General features: G+C 36.5%; 1 protein-coding gene across 6 annotated transcripts; it reads right to left on the reverse strand.

Annotated features, from left to right (window-relative positions):
- Positions 1-15,067: 15,067 nt before the first annotated feature.
- On the reverse strand, positions 15,068-17,699 carry LOC131048481 (uncharacterized). Of its 6 annotated transcripts, none has more exons than XM_057982437.2 (8): positions 17,199-17,699; positions 16,937-17,072; positions 16,667-16,716; positions 16,333-16,576; positions 16,085-16,243; positions 15,834-15,986; positions 15,604-15,747; positions 15,068-15,499 (listed from the first exon to the last, which is right to left on the reverse strand). In XM_057982437.2, the coding sequence occupies exons 2-8, from the start codon at positions 16,988-16,990 to the stop codon at positions 15,449-15,451; spliced, it is 855 nt and encodes a 284-aa protein (XP_057838420.2). In that variant the 5' UTR covers positions 16,991-17,072; positions 17,199-17,699; the 3' UTR covers positions 15,068-15,448. The 6 variants fall into 6 exon arrangements, with proteins under 6 accessions (XP_057838420.2, XP_057838421.2, XP_057838422.2 ...); XM_057982438.2 differs by having other exon boundaries at positions 16,937-17,099; XM_057982439.2 differs by lacking the exon at positions 16,937-17,072.
- Positions 17,700-23,472: the final 5,773 nt, after the last annotated feature.

The following is a 23,472-nucleotide window of genomic DNA, read 5'->3' on the forward strand; positions in this document are numbered from 1 at the left end:
GATAAAAACTATTCCCCATTATATACCAACCAAGACATACCAAGATATAGGATGATCAAGGCAGCCCTCAATAGGTATGGTCCTAGGACACAAGATTAAAAATCAAAGCAAAAAGCTCAATCGTGCAAACAACATGCACATGACCAATTGATATATCTTGCCAAGAGTAGGAGATGGATTTGGATAGACTGCCAGACATGGAAAGGATGCATCTTGATGGGCAGGAAGACATATAGATTGATAAGTGCAAGAGACAAGATGGCGTGCAGGATCTCTAAGCAAGAGGATTGGATAACACGGGAGGGGATTAATGATTGAATAGGATAGGATGGGATGGGGAATATGATTGGATTGGATTGGATGATAGGATTGGATTGTGGATATAAGACAAATGGAGGGGAATTACTGACAAGATCAAGACCAAAGGTAGGGATGAGGAATGAATTTGGATAAGATGAAGGATATGAGATGGAGGATATGGATAAGATAGGAAGAAGGATGAACTTGGAGGAAGCTTGCCCCGAAGTGTGGAGTGCAAGAAGATGTGGGATGAATTTGATTAGATTGGATTGGTCCTTGGGTTAGGACAAGATTGATTTGGATTAAAATGAAACTTTAGTCCTTCTTCTACTTAGGATAGCCTTACGAGCCTAAACAAAATAGGGCAAAGGATCCAAATGATTAAGCCTTCTTCTACTTAGGATAGTCTTACGAGCCTAAGCAAAATAGGGCAAAGGATCCAAATGGTTAAGCCTTCTTCTATTTAGGATAGCCTCTCGAGCCTAAGCAAAATATGACAAAGGATCCAAATGATTAAGCCAAGGTACTTGGGGGAGATTCCTTCCTGAGCACAAAAGCTAATTGATGATTGATTAAAGATAAAGGTCTAAACCAAATTTCACAAAGTGTTGACTTTGGATTAGGATTGATGATTGATGATTGGATTAAAAGAATATTGATTGATTGATTGGGATTTTAGGAGATTTGATTAGGTTGATGTGCTAAGTCCTCAGAGGTGAGAAGAAAATGATCATGGAAGAATGGATAGATGGTAGGAAGAAGAAGGGGAAGGCTACTTGGGATTGGATGAATGATTTGGACAAATATATTGGTTGGAGATGGATGAGTGTTTAGATGGGTGAAAAAAAATTGGAGATTAACAATCATTTGGATGAATAGAAATGGATAATTGTTTGGATGGAAGGAAATGGATTACGGGTTGACAATGAGGAAGATGGAATTTGAAAGAGGTTTGATTGTATGCAGGGATGCTTGGACTTGTTTTGACTTGGCAAGAGATATCAAGCATAGTAAACACATTAGCCATTGACTCAAATAAAGACATCAAGCACAACATGCTATCCTAGGAAGTTGGCTAAGGAGGAAATGGCACGAAATGGAAAGTCTCTTGGGGGAGTTACTATCTCCCTTGCACAAAGATTATCCACCTTTCGGAGGTGAACCAGGTAGTTTCTATTCCTAGGGTTCTTAGTAAGGGTTTCCATTCGAAGACTATCCTTTATAGTCATGCAAGCGCGATTGAGGCCTATAGCCCAACAAAGTACCAAGCACAATAGCAGTTACGCAAGCATGATTTAGACCTCAAGAAAGTGCTCGATATGAGAGTACACTCAGATAGCTCCACCCTCTGAGATTTTTATCTCAAAAGGCGATTTGATTATAGTGAGTTGGAATGCTCGGTTTCAGCCATACTCACTTGGGTCATTCCCCTCTCACCAATGCCTGTGCTAGCGTGCCAGGCAAATCGAGAGGGCAGGCCCGCTAAAGGTAAAAATACACAAATGAAATAGAAGAAAACATGGAAAGCATGGTATTTATTTTAGTCCCACATGTTTATGATGTTCTATGCTAAGAATGCGAAAAAAGAAACTAGACTATTGAGAAGAAAAAGTCTTTGATCAACGTGTTGCATGAAAACAGATTAGTAGTTTATATTTAGCCTTGGACAAGCGAAAGTACCTGCAACCACTCTAAATTCGATCAATAATAAAAAAAAATCCTGAGGACACAGCGCAGACGTTGATCCACAAGCGGAGGCGTTGAAGCGCCTGCGTACGCGTTAGAGAAGGTTCGTGCACCTAACAAAATAATAAGCAGGAACCTTTAAAATTTGAAAAATTTACACTTAAATCTAAAATATACCTATCTCGCACGCGGTGAACTATATCGCAGGCGCTGATGCGCGTGCTCAAGCGCTGCTCAACAGAAAATTAGTTAACCAAATTTGAAAATTCAAAATTTGAAAATCGGCGGGCTTGCTAGCTCAGCGAAGGCGCTGAACCAGAGCACATGCATTGATTTGTCGGTAAACCCAAAAATTTAACCAATAGCCTAAAGCTAATAAAAATAGACTAAAAAAAAATCTGATCTAGAATTGTTTTTTAAAAGTTCTTTTTAGATCCTTTTTTCCCGTTTTTATGATTTTTGTGTGATTTGTGATTAGTATAAGACTACAAATTGAAAATTTAAGCTTAAATATGAGTGTCAAAAGACACTGAGGCGGACACGCTAATGCAGGGACAGACGCACTAATGAAGGGGCGGACACGTTGATCTGCAGAACCTGCAAAAAAAATTGGTGATCAGGAAATTCAAATTTTAAATTGGAGGCATTGAAGCGCATGCGCACATGCTGAAACAGAGAGCCAGATGTGTTGATTTGCAGGCAGGCGTGCTGAAGCGGAGATCTGTGAGCAAAAAGTCACCACAAATCACAAAAATGGTTAGAAAGGGACATGGGTCCCACCAGGCATGCCAAAATGAAGCAAGAGAAATTGAGAAAGGTGTTAGATGGTTAGTTTAAACACAAATAAGCATATAAAACCAAATGAGAACAATAAACTAACTAATTTATACCGCGCAAGAGAAGATCTCTCTTGTTCCTTTGATTGAGCAAATGATGAAGTAGAGGCGCCCTATCGCTCCACTTGATTGGATGTGCTCTTCTGTGGGATGTCAATTTCTATCCAAATGCATAACAAGATTGGTGGATGATTTGATAAGATTTGGATTTGGATTAGATGGGAATGGAATGTGTGTGTGTGTGTGTGTGTGTGTGTGTGTGTTTGTGTGTGTGTGTGTGTTAAAAGTGGATCATATCTGTATCTGAAATACACAACACTTCAATTAAGTCATTAGATGCATGGTTAGTAAATCAATCAACAATGAATAATAAACCATCACAAAGTGACATATTGCCTTCTAGTAAATGTGAGTTTAGATTGCTAAGATATCTAGTGACTAGACGACACCTAAACGAAGGATTTTTAATCTATATGAGCATGGATTTAAGCTAGATGGATGCAACATTTAAGCTAGATATGCAAGATTAATCTAACATGATTTAAGCCATAAATGAATATTTAAGCTAGATGATTTAATGAATATGAAAAAACTAATATGCAATATCTCGATGCACAAAATCTTAATGAACCAAGAGCAAAAACAAAATAGTAACAATATATTCTCCAGAGTCCTTGAATGAGAGATGAGAGCCTGAATTTATAGGAAATTCAGAAAGAAACAACCGACTGAGATCAAATGATGATGAGCGGTCAAGATTTTCCAAGAGGAAGCACGATCCAGATGAATTGACGTGATTGGCTGCTTTTCTCAGTTTTAAAGGAAACTGAACTAAAAATAAGATAAAATTTTTAAAAAACTGATTTATTCTCTATTTCATTCAATTTTAATATTTAAATGTTTTACTTGCTTTCTCTTAGATTATTTCAATTTTTAATTTGATTTTCAAGATTATCTCCATTTGATTTCTTTTCTCAATTTTTAATTCTTTTTTTGTCAATTAATTCCTTTTTTGATGATTTAATGGCAAATTGATTTATTTAATTAAATACGCTAGGATATTCAATAAAATAAATAGGATAATTGTTTTAAAATGATTTACTTGGAATGATCAATTAATTAAATTAATATTTAATTAATATTGGTTGATTAATTTTCCATGTGACATTTGATGATTTTAGAAATTAATTGTGTGCTCAAGATTAAATTAATTGCCTTTGGTTAGGACCTTAGTGATTTTGTCGAGATTAAGGGCCCATGGTTTAGGTGACCATTTTTAGGGTATTACATTTGCCCCTCTTTGAATTAATGTGCGAGCAGTGTGTTGGTTCAAAGAATAGTTGATGTCTAGGAGATATCAGTTCTGAACTTGATTAATCATGAACCAGATGAAGAGTGAGGTGTTTAGCTTGTTTTGAAGCGATGAAACTAAACAGTGTTGATTAAAAACGAAACTGATCCCGAACTTGATTGAACTAGGACCGATGAAGAGCAAATATACCGAACTTGAACTTGATTGATCAAGAAGCGGATCTTACCGATCTAGAACTTGATTGAAGTAGACATAGTGAGCGGAGATAAAAACTGGCCTTGAACTTGATTGAACAAGACACAATGAGCGAAGATAAATTGTCTAGCTTGATTTGATGCAATGAGACTGAACACCTGCTTAGATTGAGCGTGCGATCAAAGATACTCTTTAAACCCTTGATTAAGTTTAAACAAATAATCAGCTTGATGAAAAGCAATGAAACTAATTAATGTTAAGAGCCTGATTCAGATGAAGACAATATCAGATTGATTTGAAGTGATGAAACTGATATGCCCCTAGAGATTGATTTGATTCGGATGATCGAGAAATCTCAACTTGATATGAGGCAATGAAGTTGAGATGCCCCTAGTGATGAGGTCTTGTTTGATGTTCGGTAAAGATTACCTGCTTTAATGAAGATTTTGAAAAAAAATCTCGACTTTGAGGTGATGAGATCACTGATGATGATGTCATGAGTATGCCCCTCGGGAGCGAAATCGAAAGATAGCGAGGGTGCGCAGTGATTTTAGGCAATTATTTGAATGAGGATAAGTTATTTGAGCACGAAGATTAATGTCGAAGAATTAAAATCAGAGTTGATGTGAGAATTAAAATTGAGATTTAACGTTGATTAACAAGAAATTGAGCGCAAATTGAAGAAAGAATGAGCAGTTGATGAAAGTGCTAAGTGGTCTCTGTTATACAAAATTGACTAGGAGGATGATCTCGGATTTCGATTTTGATCCCGAAAATGGAATCAGCACCGTTGATTTAGTTTAGGGTACAATTTTCATGTCCATCAGAGCAAGTTAAAAAATTAGGGTTTTGGCTATATAAGAGGTCCAAGTGTCATTTTCACCTCTCCAAGTTTGAAATTCCAAAAGCTGTCTGTGAAGAAAAATGGCCATTCCGATCTAGGAGCATCGTTTTGAGCGCCAGATATAACATAATCGACTACAAAACTACGACCTAGCAGTAAGTGATCGATCTTAAGCTTTTTTGAGTTTTCAAATTTTGAATCTTGATTGATTTTTTTGCATTTTTGAGTTGTGTAAAGTTGTGGCTCACGGTTTGTCGTACGGTGAGACACGGTTTCTCATACGATAAACTGTCTCTTGTGTAGTTTATCGTATGGGCATGTAGGGTTTGTCGTATGAAGTTGGCCCATGTCTCGTACGAACTTGTTCTTGAGTTCCCCTTTTGTCGTGTGATGTCTAATGTTGTTTCATATGGGAATGTTTTGTCGTGTGATGTCTAATCCTAATTCATACAAAATCCTGCCCTTCTGTGAAAACTCGTATGAAAAACAACAAGCATGTCTGAAGGTCACAGCGTCAAATTTTGAATTTGCATTTTGCATATTTGGATCCGCAAGCATGTTTAGCATTGTTTTAGCGTAATTTGGATCACGTGTTGATAGTGTTCATGTTTGATTTTGCAGATTCGGTTGCCAGATGTCTTGTTTTGTTGTGTTTATCCACCTACTATGGGATTAGTTCTGAATTTGTCAAACATAGACAGGGCTCATATTGAGGCATGTGGATTTGGATACCTTCTTCAGATACCAGATATCTATGTTAATCACGAGATGTTGACCGCATTAGTCAAGCAATTTCATTCAGAGCATAATACATTCCATTTGCCCATAGGAGAGATGACTATCACACCTGAGGATGACTACCATATTCTCAGGATTCCATTTGTTGGTAATAAGGTAGATTATGATTCTGCTCAGCGGCCTGGGATTTTAGCTTTGAGATGTATATTTCATGATGAGACCATCCTTGAGCGGGCCATTACATGGGATGTTATGATGGCTAGATATAGCAAGCAGTTTCCACTAGCATGTGTGTTAGCAGGTATGATAGGTTGTTTTGTCATGTCGGATAGCAAACAACAGGGCTTTCTATGTGGCTGGGCTAGGATGCTCGAGAGACTACTGACTCATCCTGAGAGATTAGGGTGGGGATCTTGTTTATTAGCTATCATGTATCATGAGATGCATGAGGTTGCATATAGGGATGGGAAGAGCATGGTAGCGGGAGTCCTAGTGTTGCAGATATGGGCATGGGAGCACATCCCAGTATGTAGGCTGATAGTGGATAATGCTAGAGAGCTGCACTAGCCCATAGTTTATTGCTATTCAGGTTATGTCACTCAGCCCCATTTGGGCAAGACAGATTATTGGAGGAGACAGCTCGATGATTTGATCACGGTAGTGTGGAGACCATACAAGGGGCTGGAGCTATGGGATGACTGGAGAGGGTAGAGGAAGGATATTTTTATGACTCATCCTCTTATCAGTAGATCAGTGTCCATTATTGAGAGATGTGTAGTTTCTAGGTTTATGAGGTAGTATGGCAGACCGCAGGGCATGTCTCGGGAGTTTATAGCCTATGCCCGATATGGAGATGAGGAGAGACGAGGATGAGCCTTGAGGTTATCCTACGCGTTGAGCATGCAGGAGCTAGTCAGTTTACAATGACAGCGATGGGATTACTTGGAGGATATTGCAGATGCGGGGGTATTGCCCTAGTACAAGGATTGGTTCTAGAGGCATCCTTTTCCTAGATTCACAGATCCTATAGAGCATGTGCCTCTCATAGAGGAGGATGAGGAGGAGGTACCAGCATAGGCATAGGTATCAGGTCAGGTATAGGGATAGGGACAAGTGTCGGGATGGGGATAGGTGTAGGGGCAAAGAGAAGATGCACCTAGGCGAGTATGAGGTGATCCTGGGGCTAGTAGCAGCAGGATATCGGTCGGACTGAGACGGGGGCAAAGAGGGGAGGGTGGGTCTCTAGGGCTGTTGGGATTGACATTGGTGGTGCCAGGGCGGCAGAGGGTGGAGCTGCTAGGGAAGCAGAGGGAGGAGGTGAGGAGAAGAGAGCAGCGCCTAGGCAGGTTAGGCAGCGGAGGGAGGAGTAGGGTGCACTGGACACGGTATCGTCGTTGAGGGCTAAATTGGCAGGTTTGCAGTCACAGTTGACAGTGGCGCAGATGCAGCTTGCAGAGCGGGACCGACAGCTAGCTGAGGTCAGAGAAAAGCGAGATACTCTCTAGTGAGAGGTTTTGCACCAAACGAGACGAGCAGCGTATTATGTTGCAGCTTATAGTGTAGCAGTCCCAGTGGCACAGCAGGTTGTTCCATATTCTTAGTATATGGCGCGATCTGAGGGAGCTAGGGCACCTAGACAGGATGTCAGTCAGTAGGCAACACCTCCTCCACCACCTGGCGATGAGGGAGAGGCATAGAGCTATCTTGTTATATCTCATAGATTTTGTTATATACCCCATTTTTGTAGCCTTATTTGATTCTTGCTCCGATGAGATATTGTATATGACAATTGATATCTTTTGTACTCTAAGACATTTATGATGATATATATGAGATCTTGATTTGATTTCATCGTACTTGTGTTGATTGATTATGAGATGTATTTCTATATGCTTTATTCTATATGTATGCATATTTTTTCAGTATGGATGTATGCAATGGACATGTGTATATATTTTTTATTTCTTTTCATATGCAAATAAATGATGAAAATGAGAAACGAGTAATGAAAACGTTTATTTTTCTTCATGCAATAATGTAAATGCAAATAAGTATATAATGAAATGTATGGATCTATATAAGATGCTCATGTATGTAGCTAACATCTCAATACACAAGTACTTGATCGGAGAAATGATGAAAATGAGACCACTTAGCTGAGAAATGATGATGCTTCAGACTCTCATTCAAAAGATAAAGAGATCATTGTTATCATGCCAAAATCACTTGAAATGCATAAAATTTAGATGTATCGTATCTGTATCTGTATCTGTAATACACAACACTTCAATTAAGTCATTAGATGCATGGTTAGTAAATCAATCAACAATGAATAATAAAAAATCACAAAGCGACCTATTGCCTTATAGTAAATGCGAGTTTAGATTGCTCTCAGATTGCTAAGCTATCCAGTGACTAGACGACACCTAAACAAAGGATTTTTAATCTATATGAGCATGGATTTAAGCTAGATGGATGCAAGATTTAAGCTAGATATGCAAGATTAATCTAACATGATTTAAGCCATAAATGAATATTTAAGCTAGATGATTTAATGAATATGAAATAACTAATATGCAATATCTTGATGCACAAAATCTTAATGAACCTAGAGCAAAAATAGCATAGTAACAATATATTCTCCAGGATCCTTGAATGAGAGATGAGAGCATGAATTTATAAAAAATTCAGAAAGAAACCAACGGCTGAGTTCAAATGATGATGAGCAGTCAAGATTTTCCAAGAGGAAGCACAATCCAGGTGAATTGATGTGATTGGCTAGTTTTCTCAGTTTTAAAGGAAATTGAACTAAAACTAAGATAAAAATTAAAAATAAACTGATTTATTCTCTATTTCATTCAATTTTAATATTTAAATGTTTTATTTGCTTTCTCTGAGATTATTTCAATTTTTAATTTGATTTTCAAGATTATCTCCATTTGATTTCTTTTCTCAATTTTTAATTTTTTTTTGTCAATTAATTCATTTTTTGATGATTTAATGGCAAATTGATTTATTTAATAAAATACGCTAGGATATTCAATAAAATAAATAGGATAATTGTTTTAAAATGATTTACTCGGAATGATCAATTAATTAAATAAATATTTAATTAATATTGGTTGATTAATTTGCCATGTGACATTTGATTATTTTAGAAATTAATTGTGTGCTCAAGATTAATTTAATTGCCTTTGGTTTGGACCTTGGTGATTTTGTCGAGATTAGGGGCCCATGGTTTAGGTGACCATTTTTAGGGTATTACAGATAGATTTGGATTTGATTAAGGATCATGAGGACATGATAAGGATATGGATGTCGTGGATTCTTGCCTATAATGATGATGCTTTTAATAGATTTCTAGAGTTGTGTTAACATCATGAGATTACTTGATTGGATATATGGAAAATGAAGGGGAGGAGACCCCAATTTATAGATTGGAGGAGGCCAATGGAGGGCCAAGATTGACTTTGGGAAGAAGGGTTGAGATTGATTTGAGAGAGAAGACATGGATCAAGGTGCATGGGGAGAATAAAGAGGAATATAAAATTCCTTAGGGAGAGGGAAGAGGAATTAAAAATTCCAAAATAAAGGATGCATGGGGGGATTCAAAGAAATTTGAATTTCTTTGAAAGTCTCAAGGTGGAGGAATATAAAATGGGGAAAATAATGATAAGCATGCTTCTAGAAGAATTAATTAGGCTAAGTGGAGGTTAGGGAAAGTGATTTGTAGGAATCACTTTAGTTAGGTTAATTAATTAAAATCAATTAACTAAGTGGGTTTTAGAAGAAATAATGGTTGAGGTGGCCTTAGAAGAATGGGGAAATAATTAATTAATTATTGGACTATAGTGATAAGCTTGACTAAATTTGATTTAATTAACCTTAAGAAGAAGGGAATTAACACAATCAAACTGGTTAATTATGTTGACAAGCTTAAGTTAATTAAATATTAATTTAATTAATTTTAGGTGTCTACAGACACCACTAAGAAGAAGACACAAAAAGAGAAAGAGAAAGAGGTATAAGAAGAAGAAATTGTAGATGTATATTCATCCCCCTCATGGGAAAGTGGTTCTTCCTCTTCTCATGCCCTTCATAATTATACTCCATCAAATGTGCCACAAATCCACCAACCAAAGTTGGCCCAACTCCTCCTTCTCTAGATAATGAAGTTTTTTACACCCCCCCTCTTAGGAGAGCCCTACATTTTGTTTCCCCTGGTACCAAATTAGTGTCAACTCTTACCTCCCCTTGTTGGTTAGAATGAAATATTTTTAGAAAGAGGAAAATAGTCCAATTGAGTCTCTCTAATAGGGATGTTGTTGGCCAATTACTTCAAAGAATACCAAAGACCAAGAAACTGAAGACTACATCTAGTCTATGGAAGATAGCAACACATGGAGTATGTATGCTAAAGTAGCACAAGCTTTTAAGCAAAAGGATGTAAGTCAAGTAATTACAAAAGAGTTTAATATCACCATATTCAATTTAGGGCCTTCAACCAATGGTGGAGATGTCCATAATTTTTAGGTGATAGCTGCTAAACTTGTGGAGAGAACAACAAGAGACAAGCAATATAAGGATGAATTAAAACAACACAAAAAATTTAACTGATTGCCTAAAATCGTTTATTGATCCCTCTCCTTAACTAGTAAGTCAAATAGATGCCTCTTTTGACCCAAGTTTAATTCTTGGGAATGAAATGGTTGGTTCAGAAATATAGTTCTTATGACAAAGTCATAGAGGATTAGATTGAAAATGTTGTGGTTCAAGGAATTAAATTCATCTGAGAGGTAAGCAAAATTTATGATGATACTAAATTGTTAAAAAAAGACATTGATGCTAAGATTGTAAACAAAAAGCATGAAGAATCTATGTAGCAACAAGCAAACAATGAATTGAAAGAGATCACCAACCTTGGGATGGACAAATTAGTAGCAAAGAAAATATTGAATAGTGTAGATGATACTCAATGTCTCATGTAGAGAAAGAGTATTGAGTGGAAATTTACTTTCTTTTTTTTTGGTCGGTAATCGCTTTTGACTAAAGCTATGAACCAGTGGGGTCACATTGGGGGACCCCATCCCCGTGGTAATTTTTGTCTAAGGCATTAACACTTCTTTGATTTGTCTCTTACTAATATCCAAACACCTTATCAATCCGCTCTCCTTATTTCTCCATGCTCATGGGACCCTTGTCTCTCCATAATTCTCCTTATTGCTCTATAACCCTTATCTCTCCTTGTTGACCACAAGCACCACCCTATCACTCATAGTTCCTTATCTCTCTATCTCACTCCTTATCACTTTGTATCCCCTTATCTCTCCAGTGCGTTGATTCAACATCTCCATATTCTCCTTCGGACACCTTATCATTCTATCACTGACATCAACCTCCTTATACCTCCTTTGCATGACCAATCAAAACCAGAACACCTTATCTCTTTGTTGGTAGGGGTTTGTTGCTTCCTTCTCCCACACATCTGAGCCACCATGGCATGGACGCTAACGCGAGCTTGCCCTTACATTCATGCGAGGTTGTCTAACTCTTTCAATGATCCTTGGTCAAAGCATTTGCAAGCACACGGAATGAGGAAACAAAATTTGATCCAACATATCAACACACTGAGAGTCGAACTAAGAATGTGGCATCAACACCACTTGCAACGTTGTTGTTGCACTCCAAGGCCATCCTCAAAATTTTCTTTCTTGAAAAGAATGTTATATAGAGAAAAACAAATTGATAAAAGAGTACAATCAAGTTAGATTTGATATTCAAAAAGATCTGTTAAACATTTGTGTCAATTTGAAAAAAAAAAAGATGGAATAGAAGATGAAGAGGTAGAAACAGTGAAAAGTGACTATGAGAAGATGACTAAGGAGTTATTCAATGAATAGTCATTTTTTGCAGATAATATAAGGAAGATATCCATGATTGACTCCACTTCGGTGTATTATGATGATTGTCTAGCAATCTTGATGTAGCTAAATTGAATCAAATTAAAGGTAACAAAACTCTTTAGAAATTGAGAACCAATAATGTTATCATTCTATAATATGGTGAGATACCAGTGATTACCCAAACATTTAGAGATTACAAATCTAGGTGTGTGATCTAGTCATCACAAGAAGAGGAAGATAATGTTGACTTGGCAAATGTGTCACCTCATCGATAGCTTGCTTCATCAATGGAATTATTTAAGGCTTTTAAATTTATGTAATGCAAAGTCTTTTCAAATGTTTTAAAAGACTCTTTTAAAGTTTTTTATTCAATTACATTTGAAGTTTAAATATGCAACCAAATTTTTTCACGAGGATGATCATTATTATTTTGTTATTCTTAACTAAGACAAAATACAATAGAATAATTACCAATTTTGAGAGCATTGTAATTTTGTGTGCCTACAATTTCAAGTATTTAGAGAATAAGAAATATATTATTGTCTATGTGTCATAGTGGATTTTTCTATTATCATCATTTTGTGTCAGCATGATAATTACTTCTAATTTTTTTATCTTCTCTTATTGTTAAACATTTTGTTAAGAAAAGCATTCATTTCTTAAAGTGATATAGTAATCCATGTTCTAAATATCACCTTGTGAGGTTCATGCATTCATAAACAATGTTTTGAAACTTTGTTTAAAATTTTCCTACTTTCTAGTAAAAAGCATTGATAGACTTATAAAGCACTGAGAGGTGGGGGGTGGTGAATCAGTGACAGCAAAAACAATACTACTTTAAACACTGACCGGTAGATATACTTAATAAGTTTACTAAACACTATGCATGCAATCCAAAATGATATTAAAGCATCCACAATAAGTAAAACATCCACCATAACACAAGTGTTTATACGTGGAAAACCCAAATGGGAAAAACCACGATGAGATGGGACTCACAAGTTAACTATCTGCAATAATAGGTAACTAACTGGTAAGGTCTACAAAAGTGCTCTGCTAGGAGCGAATCCTGTTAAAGATCTCAAAGCTCTGTTAGGAGCTATACCCTGTTAGGAGTAACCTCAGTAGAGTATTTCAGAATCTAAACTAATGGATCACCTTGTTAAAGGATTTGTACAATGAAGCTTGTTAGAGCTTACCTGGTTAGGGGATTTGACTGTTGTAGTGATTAGAAAACAATAGGTGGCGTGATCTAGAAGTAGCACAACTTGCTTGAATAGATCCTCTTATGTGCACTCAAAACTGCATCACCAACATATTCTGCAATGCCTTCAACAACTTAACACTTCTATCTCACATCATATCATATCATTAAAATAGTTCATCATAATGTCATTATATAGACATTTAGATTTCATGTCGGCTTAGAAATCATATCACAATTTCCTAGGTGCAGTGTATCTGGACAATCAAACATAACTCATCACAAATTACCGCCAAAATTTGTCGGTTAGGGGTAACTCATCACGACCGGTGATAACTCATCACACAATCAATGAATACTGGTTGGAACACCGATATCGGTTAGAGTTAACCACTATCAACATGTAAACCGATTGTCCTCCATTGCTTCTTTGATGGTCTCCACTGAATCTTCAAGTTGGTGTCAAGTCATTCTTGCATATACCGGTTGTCTACATGTACCGGTTTGACACTCTCATAAACTAAACTTCCAATACCGGTTCCAATACAAGTAACTTTAGATGTAATACCGGTAGACAATGTGAACATATGTGTGTGTATACATGTTTCATCAATGACAACACATGAAGTCATTCATTACAATCATCATCAAGCCAACAAGCACAACATTTAATTTTATTTAAATATTTAATCTTAAGAGGGAGTTGTACCTCAAAAATTCAAAAGGAAGATAATAATCAAATAACTTATCCAACTATTGGCAAAAATTGTCTTTGTCAAATACGGTTTATAGAATTGAAATATAAAAGATATGTGAAGACAAATTTGTTAACCAACATAAAGGAAAGCATACTTAATCTTTTAAAGATTAGATAACTTTTGTTGGAACTTAAAAGGGTTTTGGGAATCGACATAAACAAAGTCTCAATGCTATACAAATATTCATCCCCTACCTAGAGATTATCAACTTCATGTCTTGATCGAATCCTATAAGTGTAGGATTAATCTTGCCCCCAAGAATCTAGGCCTTGAAATTTCAAAGTTCAAATTAAAAAATTGGCTAACTCTTGTCTATTTATTTTCCACCTTGAATCAACTAGGCACACATTTGGCATGATTTATGTTGTGTACTTGTATTTGAAGGCATTCAATGAACATTCACTTATCATCCTCTCATATCCATTCGCATATCTAAAGGAGAAGCATGCTAGGAGCACTTCAATTAAAACACTAAAACGAATATGAATTGCATAATCATTCTAGAGCATCCATGTGTTTGAAGATTATTGTTCTTAACTATTTTTGCAATCCCAAATTTAGTTCTATCAAGAGGGTTGATCTAGGAGAACACAACCCTTGCAATCAAATGATATCCATAAAAGAGCATAGACCGAAGTCAATAAGAAAGTGAGAGTGTACAATAAATCAAATTGATTGCATGCTCATAAAAACGATTAAAAATCATGAATTCAATCTTTCATAAATTTAACAAATTATTCTGATGTTAAAACAAAGCATGATAATAAAAAATCATCTTCTAATACTATTAAAACTAAATGCAATATCCATTACTTTAATTTATTAATTGTGATTAATTTATATTGTTACCTTAACCTGAATTAAACACAAGGAAAGCTTATTTTCCTCTTCAAGCTCTTTGGATCCCTTTAATTTATTAATTGTGATTAATTTATATTGTTACCTTAACCTGAATTAAACACAAGGAAAGCTTCCTCTACAAGCTCTTTGGATCCCTTTAATTTATTAATTGTGATTAATTTATATTGTTACCTTAACCTGAATTAAACACAAGGAAGCTTATTTATCTCTACAAGCTCTTTGGATCCCTTTAACACCCTTTTACCATTTCGTAATCTATCTTTGACATAGTGAATATTAAAATCATTCCATTCCATTCTAGTTCTATTCTATATTCTATATTCTATATTCTATTCTATTTTACACTATGCACTGAACAAATTAAAATACTAGCACAACGACTAGTACCTTTTGAACAGCCTCCATTATTGAATCGTGAAAAGCACAAACATTATGATAAGGAAGATGTCACTAAAAGTTTATTAATCACCCACCACCCAAAATCTGGTCTACTTTCAATGATTCCACAGTCATGGAGGTTTTGTATTGAAGAATTGACTAATGAGGCTCAAAGAAATCCTGTACAAGGACGGCATACATGCATCCCAGCTCACTGGAATGAATACACACCTTACATTACTCTGTCACTTGAACCTCTTTAGTGAAGAGCACCATTAAAATGCCAGCAAACACCCTTCCATTTTAAAGAGCATTTAATGGCCGAATTGTTCTCTGCAACAACTACTCTGCCTCACTAATTTTCATATTAAACCAAAACAGAGGAAACCCAAAAGAGAAAAGTGCCACTGTGATCGTTTTTGCAGAGGTGCAGTCATGGCCGGTTGTTGGAGGATGGGCATTGCAATCTGAACTGTAATGTATTCTAAGACATAACAAACACAAATGGTAGACATAAAAAATCCTCCAAATCGTATACCTATATATAAAATAACTATTTTTTAATGTATTTGAGAATTAATTTTGTACAGAAGAATCGTTGTTTGATGGGTCGAAGTCCAAATCCTGAGGAACTGAATTTTGAACGAGCTTGAAGAGGTCGTCAATGACAGAAACGAGGCGCATGCTGAGTCTGTTCACAACCCACTTTGGCAGCCAACCCGCAGGATCCATCTGCAGAACCCACGTGAAATTATTTATTTATCGCCCACCTCACTTGCTTAATGAATACAATAATAAATGAATCGATTACTACTTGCCTGTACAACGTATGTGACCATACAGGAATCTCTCTGCTCCATGCTCTCGATCACCCATCCAGACTGAATCAGCAGACCCCTCACAAACTTTCCCCTGCTCTTGGGAAGCACTCCTTTGGCAATTTCGTTGGGCAGAGATGCCACTCCAACCACCTAAATTAATAAATTTACAGTCAAAATCTCAACTTGATTTAGGTGCAATGAAAAATTTGGAGCTGATTTACAGTGGTTCTAGAATGATATGAACATACAAAGGTCCCGTCATCCATAGTCTCCCTTCTCTCATAGACTACAAATTCCCGATTCTTGAACAGAGGCTTGGAGCTTTCGCTGAATCTAAGCCTGATGATGCTTAAATTTTCATGGAGATCTTTAATGTAGCTCCCCTCCGTCAAATTGGGATCCCATTGCTGCGTATTAAACATAAGAAAAAAAGGGATTAAACCACAGGAAAGGAGAGAGGAAGTTTGGTGAAGCTTAAAACAGGGCAGCTGTATACCTTGGCGGTATCAATGGCGGTCGCTACGGCCTTAAAATGGGAAGCAGGGATTCTCAATTTGCGGCGCCCTCTGAGCATGTCAAGCGGTCCGTTGGATCTTCTGGAGATCTCCACTCCTCCTCCAATGGCCAGCACTTTCCACCCATCATCTCTGCTATTTTCTCCGCTCGCAGAAAGCAAATCTTGAATGCAACTCTCGCTTGCGTGTAATACAAATCTCTTTAACGAGTCGTCACTCACTGACCTGCAAACAATCCGCACATAAATCTGAATAAAAGTTACCCAAAACTGTCTCTTTTTTCCCAAAATCAAAGCTTTGAGATCTTTCCTTTACCATGGCTGTGTGCGTCTCGCCTCGGCAGCGCCCATGTGTGAATTTGCAACCTGATACCAAAACTTCCCAGATGAGTTTTAAATTGTTCAAGCTTAAAAACCCAGAAAAGAAATTTTAATACCCACTCTTAATTTGCCTATACCAGCTGCAAAATCTGATAATCTTTGATAAGATTAGGCTTTTGTATTATGGTTCTCTACTACTATTCTGATGAAGAATAGCGAAGTGTGATCGAAACGTACACAATCTAATTCGGTGATTAGACCAAACCTTTAAAGAATACTGGATGCAGTCGGCGTGAAATTTCCAAAGCTTAGAACGCATGGTATCATTACGTAAGCATTGGATCTCGACTCCATGGAATACACTTGCACATTGAATTGGGTTTTAGGTAATTACCGCGTTACTACATCAGGAAAATCGAAACAAACCCCTAAATTTAACCACCATTGACTAAATGAGGAACAAGAGCAGACGAGGCCAAAGTGTAAAGACAAAGACAGCAAGCTCACAAGAATTGGGTTTAACTCACCAGCAGGAGGAGGGCTCCAGGGCTCCAATCCAAACAAATGTCTTGGCTTGCACAACATGCAAATAAAGAAAACGTTACGCAATTATCACAAAATGAGTGGAGTGACTGGCAAGGCAAAGAGAAGGAAGAAGAGTATTATTTAAGCAGAAGGGGAAGATGGGTATTTCAGAGCAGAGAAGAGAGATTCCTCGCATGGAGAAGAAGAAAAATGAGGAGCAAAGAGCGCTAGGGAGGCGGTGGGTTTATTGGAGTTGTGCAGGGGATTGGTTGGCCATTTGGCGATGTTATCTTTCCCATATGCTCGGAGTCAGAATGGCACATGGCATTCCATGATTTGCCGACAAAACCCTTTTCTGTCTACCGTTTTCAAACATGGTGATGTCCTCCCCCAACTTTTTTTCTGTAATTACAAGAGAGTCATGAAATCACAATCACATGCTCATCATGCACAGATAAAACTATGGATATTTCCAAGGAATACAGGCTTGTTTTACTACCAACCCACATGCAATTCATACTAACTTCATTGGATAAATCCCATTCTTGTCCTTTCACACAAAAATTAGGTGCTTATTTGGTTTTTATTATAAAATAAGCTGTATTAATATAATTTGTGAAGAAACCAGTGTATTGGAAATGGATAATTTCAAGGGGGATTCACCATTACGACATTCTAGATTAAATTATAATTTGAAAAGACAGCAATGACAAACCATGTTGCGGATCTATATTAAAGCTTATAAATAATGGAGAGGAAAGAGGTATATGCTCATCCACTAGCAGATCGAAGCTGAATATCAATCATCTACTACAATACTTTGTCATTTGATTATTGCCTTTCTCTGCAATCAAGTACCCATGGAAAGGAACTAATTATGGATGCCTGTACAGCAAAAAGTGCATACATACTCCTGCTTTTTGCCCTTTTCCTTTGTGCTCTAGAAAATGAGTTGATTGGGTATTTAGATTAAGAGATTATATAGCATATAAGTTGATCAAATCTAATCCAATTCTATTGATTTGGTTATTTCATCATATACCTAAGGTTTGGGTCCACTGTGGTCGGATTCTTTTCCTTACAATCGATGTCACAATTTCTCAGCTGTAATGAAGAGTTGTTTTGATCCCATTGTCTTGATCCCATCTGCCTTATTTAATGTTCAATTTCACATTCCACAAACTGGTCCCCTTTGAAAATCTGATCATTGCTCCTTGACTTGTATTCAAAACTTCCAAATTGATGTCTTGGATTTTAGGACAGTTCATGGGGCATTACAAAATAAATCCATAAGCATCTCGTAGCAATCATTCTTGAGCATTAGCATAAGAGTAATTCTAAGTGCATTTCATAGTGTTAGAGTTGTGTCTTGTTTGGATTTAAATTTATATGGAGATATTTGTATACATGTTAGAAAAGAGCATTGTTCTAATAACTGTTCATTTCTTGTATATCCAACTCTTCAATTACTAACTTTAAAAAAATCAAAAAAGAAAAAAAATAAATAAAAGTTCATTAATAAATTTCACATATATTAATAGCCACCTATTTTTAAGCATGTTTGGACCATAATTGGCTCATTCATGCACCCTTATTGGTACCCATAGTGCACGACTATTAGAGCATTTGTGCATAAATATTGGTTTTTGGCAAGAGACATTGTTCCGGTGGAAGTTGATGCATGAGAAATGCTTAGGAGTTGTCATTGATGGCAACTTAGTTCATATATCATATCCGGTGTACATAGATTGGATTTACCGAAAGTTGCATTGTTCATAAGGCATAAGTCTGGAAGGTGGAATACTGATATCTATAGAGCTGCTCGAGAGGCTGGAGGGGATGATGGGGATGAGGGAGGAGATGGGGGTGGAAGGAGACCTGGGTGGAGGGGAGGTCGATTGAGAGTTCGAGGAGGACCTTTTGGACCAGTTCATAGGATTGGGAGACCACTTCCCATGGCAGGGAGAGATGCAGGGAGGGTTAGGAGATTAGGAGGACTACTTCCTCCAGCAGGTAGGGATGCAGGGCAAATTGGTCGGGATACCGATAGAGGAGGGATGAGGGAAGCGAGAGGATTACCCTCTCTAGGATTAGGCAGGAGCACAGGATTGGACAGGGGTCGAGGTAGAGGCATTGATTTTGGTTAGATTTGTCCAAATCCAGGGGTTATCGCAACTTAGGGTGGTTGGGATGAGCGAGAGGACTCAAAGGATCATGTTCCCCTAATTAGGCGATGGATCTTGAGAGCTATCCGAGGGGAGATTCCAACAGGTGGAGAGGTAGGTGGGGTTGAGGACATACAAGATGTTCCTCAACAAGATGTGCCATAGCAGGAGAGCTTGGATGATCTCAGAGCACAGATAGAGAAGCTCAGGGCACAGGTACAGACACTCATGACTGAGAGAGACAAGGTTGTGAGGAGACACTTTTCTTTATCATATTCAACAGTCTGGATCTGGTACTCTCTCAGTTGATACTGTCATAGCACTGTATTTGGCTGGGAAGGAGACATCATACTGGCATCGACGATATGAGGATTTAGTCTCAGAGAGCCAGAGAGCAGGGAGTTATCAGACTGCTCATGTTTCTGGCAAGATGGATACCAGCAACTGTGGGGTTATGGGACCTCCTTAGATGAGTAGGGATCAAGGTGCACAACCATCTGGGGGATCATCTCGTCCACAGTCACAAAGACGAACAAAGTCAAGTGGTAGCATCACGGGACAACCTTGATTTGTAGACTTGATTTATATTGATGGGGCGGTGTATTTTATTATTTGATTTGATATCATTGTATACTTGAACTTTTTTATTGTTTTATGGTGATCTATATATGCAAACATAGACTCTATATGATGCTAATGATTTATGATTTATTATGCATGTTACTCTATATGATGATGATCTATATGCATTGATTACAGATTATATATATGCAGTGATGGATGATGTTATGATGATCTTTTCTTTCCTTTATTTTCATGATGATGATGTTCTATATGATGCAATGATGAAATGAAAATGCATTTGATTTTTTATTTTGATGATCATGGATGCAAATGAAATTAATTCTATAATGCTTTACTTAAATGAGGCAAATGCAATGATCTATATAAGAATGCTTCTAATGATTATGTATGCAAATGAATGTTGATTTTTTTATTTTTTTTTTTAATGTGTATGCATATAATGATTTGAAATGCAAATGATCTACATGAAATGTATTTGATTTCAAGTTTGATGATTTTAATGCAAATGATGATTGTGAATTCTATGCTTTATCAAACTTATGTGATGGATGCTTATATGTAATGCTTATTATTATAATGAAATGCTTATAATGATAAATGAATCTAAGTGCAAAGATGCAACTAAATGACCTTAAAAAAGAACTACAATTATAATGATCCTATTGTAAATAATAATGATGGTATACTACATGATTATGAAATGCACTTAATGAAATGCCAACTAATGCAATGCAAATGATTATGATCAAAATGAAACCTAATGAAATGAATGAACCTAAATGCAAATTGTTTTAGTTTGTCTAAATGATAATTAATCTAAATGATCTAACTAAAATGATACTTCCATTCTTCATATGTTGTCTTATAACAGTGCTTGATTTCATCATTGAGCTTTTTTGTGTTGTACAAAAATACAAGCAACTTGACATAATGATTCAAGATGACCTGAATATTTCTTACATGGACTTTGATATAGCAAGTTTATACAAGCAACTTAATATGATTAATCAAGTTGACCTGAGTATTTCTTCCATAACAAACAAGTATTATCCCGTTTCATGCGTGACTCGAAACGTCCTCCTTGATCTTTTGTCGATCATATCCTTAGACAAGTACATACATTAATAAGAGATAAACCACAAACAACAAACAAAGAAAATAATCATGCCCCATCATAGCTTCTCTAGTCATCGACATCCTTGAGTCACATAGAGTACATGATCAATAAATCAAGATATAAACATTGAATCTTTTATGTCATTCACATGTTCTCATGGTCATTAACTGGTATAATCATCTTGATCAATAATCCTTGATAATATTTTATTACTTGTTGGTTGAATCTTTGTTTTCTGAGTTTTGACAATTCAGTTGTTACAAAATGCCTTGATCTTCGTTGCTTTGTTGCTCGTTATCTGTTTCAAAACCCTAGGTGTTTTGTTTTTCTAAATTTTCCGAATGTTTTGGATTTTCAAAGATTTGAAAGATCACCTTAGCAAAAGGAATTAGGATTCTCCCCCTAGCAAAAACAAAACTTTATTATGGATGTACGAAAAATGATCAAAATCCAAACCATGGCGAGATATAATGCAGATATGATTGATAAAATCCAAGATAGTGACTACACTAAGTATGTCAAAGATTGATAATTGTTGGTAAACTGCATATTTCCTGCTAAATGGTTCAGAGCAATGAATGTGAAAGATGAAATTGATAGTTTAAGATAGGTGGAAATGATAGATGCAAATAGGATGGAATGGATAGGTGCGTGAAGCGATCTCATAGATGGAAGAACTCACTTTTAGATAGTGCCTGTTTACCAAGTTTTCACTATCTAAATTTATTGCATTTTTCCATATTTGATTTTTTTTTTAACTCTATTTTCACTGTTTTATGCTTTTTAAGGATTTTTTGCTTTTCTGATTTTTGCTGATTTCTCCAGGGCTTTATATGCTTTTTTTCCTGGGTTTTTTTCAGGACTTTATATCTCAAGCATAGAACTTCTTGAGATGAACATAATTGATGGGATCATAAAACCAATCACCTTCAGGTGTAGCTAACTTGTATGCTCCTGAACCATATGTTGCTACTATAACAAAATGACCTAACCAGTTCGATTCAAATTTTCCCTTCTTTTCTCGGTCTTGTTGATTCCTTGGATTCTCCCTTAGAACTAGATCTCCAATCTGAAAAATGTGTGGCTTAACTCTGTGATTATAACTTCTCACCATTCTCTGTTGATATACCTTTAAATGATCTGTAGCATTTTGGGGACGTTCTTGAATCAACTCAAATTCTTGAAGTTTAGAGACTCGTTGTTATTCTTCTGGTATAAGACCTTTCAAGGACACTCGTAGAGAAGGTATCTCTACTTCTACCGGTAATATAGCTTCTGATCCATATACTAAGTAATATGGGGTTGTCATCGTTGGTGTGCGAATGCTGGTTCGATATGCCCAAAGAGCAGGATTTAGCTAAATATGTCAATCTTTACCAGCTTCATTGACTGTTTTCTTCAGGATCTTTAAGATTATTTTATTTGATGTCTCAAGTTGACCATTTCCCTGTGGATAATATGGGGTAGAAAACTTATGTTGAATATGAAATTGCTCACATAGTTCCTTCACATTTTGATTCTTCAATGGTCTTCCATTATCAGTGATAATGGTCATAGGGACATATTTGATTTCCTGTCACTTTTGTCAAAGGCACTGCTTCAATCCATTTAGTGAAATACTCAGTAGCAGTCAGAATGAACTTATGTCCATTAGAAGATGAAGGGTTTATCTTACCTACCAAATCAAGACCCCATTGGGAGAATGGTCATGAACCTGCCATAGGATGCAGTTCTTGTGTTGGTGCATGGATGATATTCCCATGGATCTGACATTGTTTGCATCTCTTATCATATGTAAATGAATCTCTCTACATGGTAGGCCAATCGTAACCCAAGCGAATAAGTTTTTTAGCCAGTGTTAAACCACTTGAGTGTGTGCCACAAATACCTATGTGGACTTCATTAAGAACTTTCTCATATTCTTCTTGTTCGAGACATCTCAATAGAGTGTTATCTAGACCTTGTCTATATAAGATATCAACAATGATAGTATAACAGGATGACTGACGGATAAAATTTCTTCTCTGATTGCGGGATAGGTCAGGAGGAAGGATATTCTCTTTTAGGTATCGATAAGTTTGGTCGTATAAGGATTGATCAGTTCTAGATATATGAAAAATCATGTGGGCATTTTGGGATTCAATGGTAGGATTCAAGATATCTTCCACCAGGAATTCGTAATATTGTTGATATTCTTGATTCTGCAAAAGAGATGTGTTCTCATTTCTTGGGATCTGAGTAAATGTTATTTCTTCAAAATATTCTTTAAAATTTTCAACTAGTTGTTTGTAAGGCATAAGCTTGTCATCCTTAGTTTGATAATCATCATTTATTTGGTTGATTATAGGTTGTGAATCACTATAAACATGCAATTCCTTGATGTTCTATTCAATAGCCATTTCGAGCCCA

This window comes from Cryptomeria japonica, chromosome 3, assembly GCF_030272615.1.
Source record: "Cryptomeria japonica chromosome 3, Sugi_1.0, whole genome shotgun sequence".
Classification (NCBI taxonomy): Eukaryota; Viridiplantae; Streptophyta; class Pinopsida; order Cupressales; family Cupressaceae; genus Cryptomeria; species Cryptomeria japonica.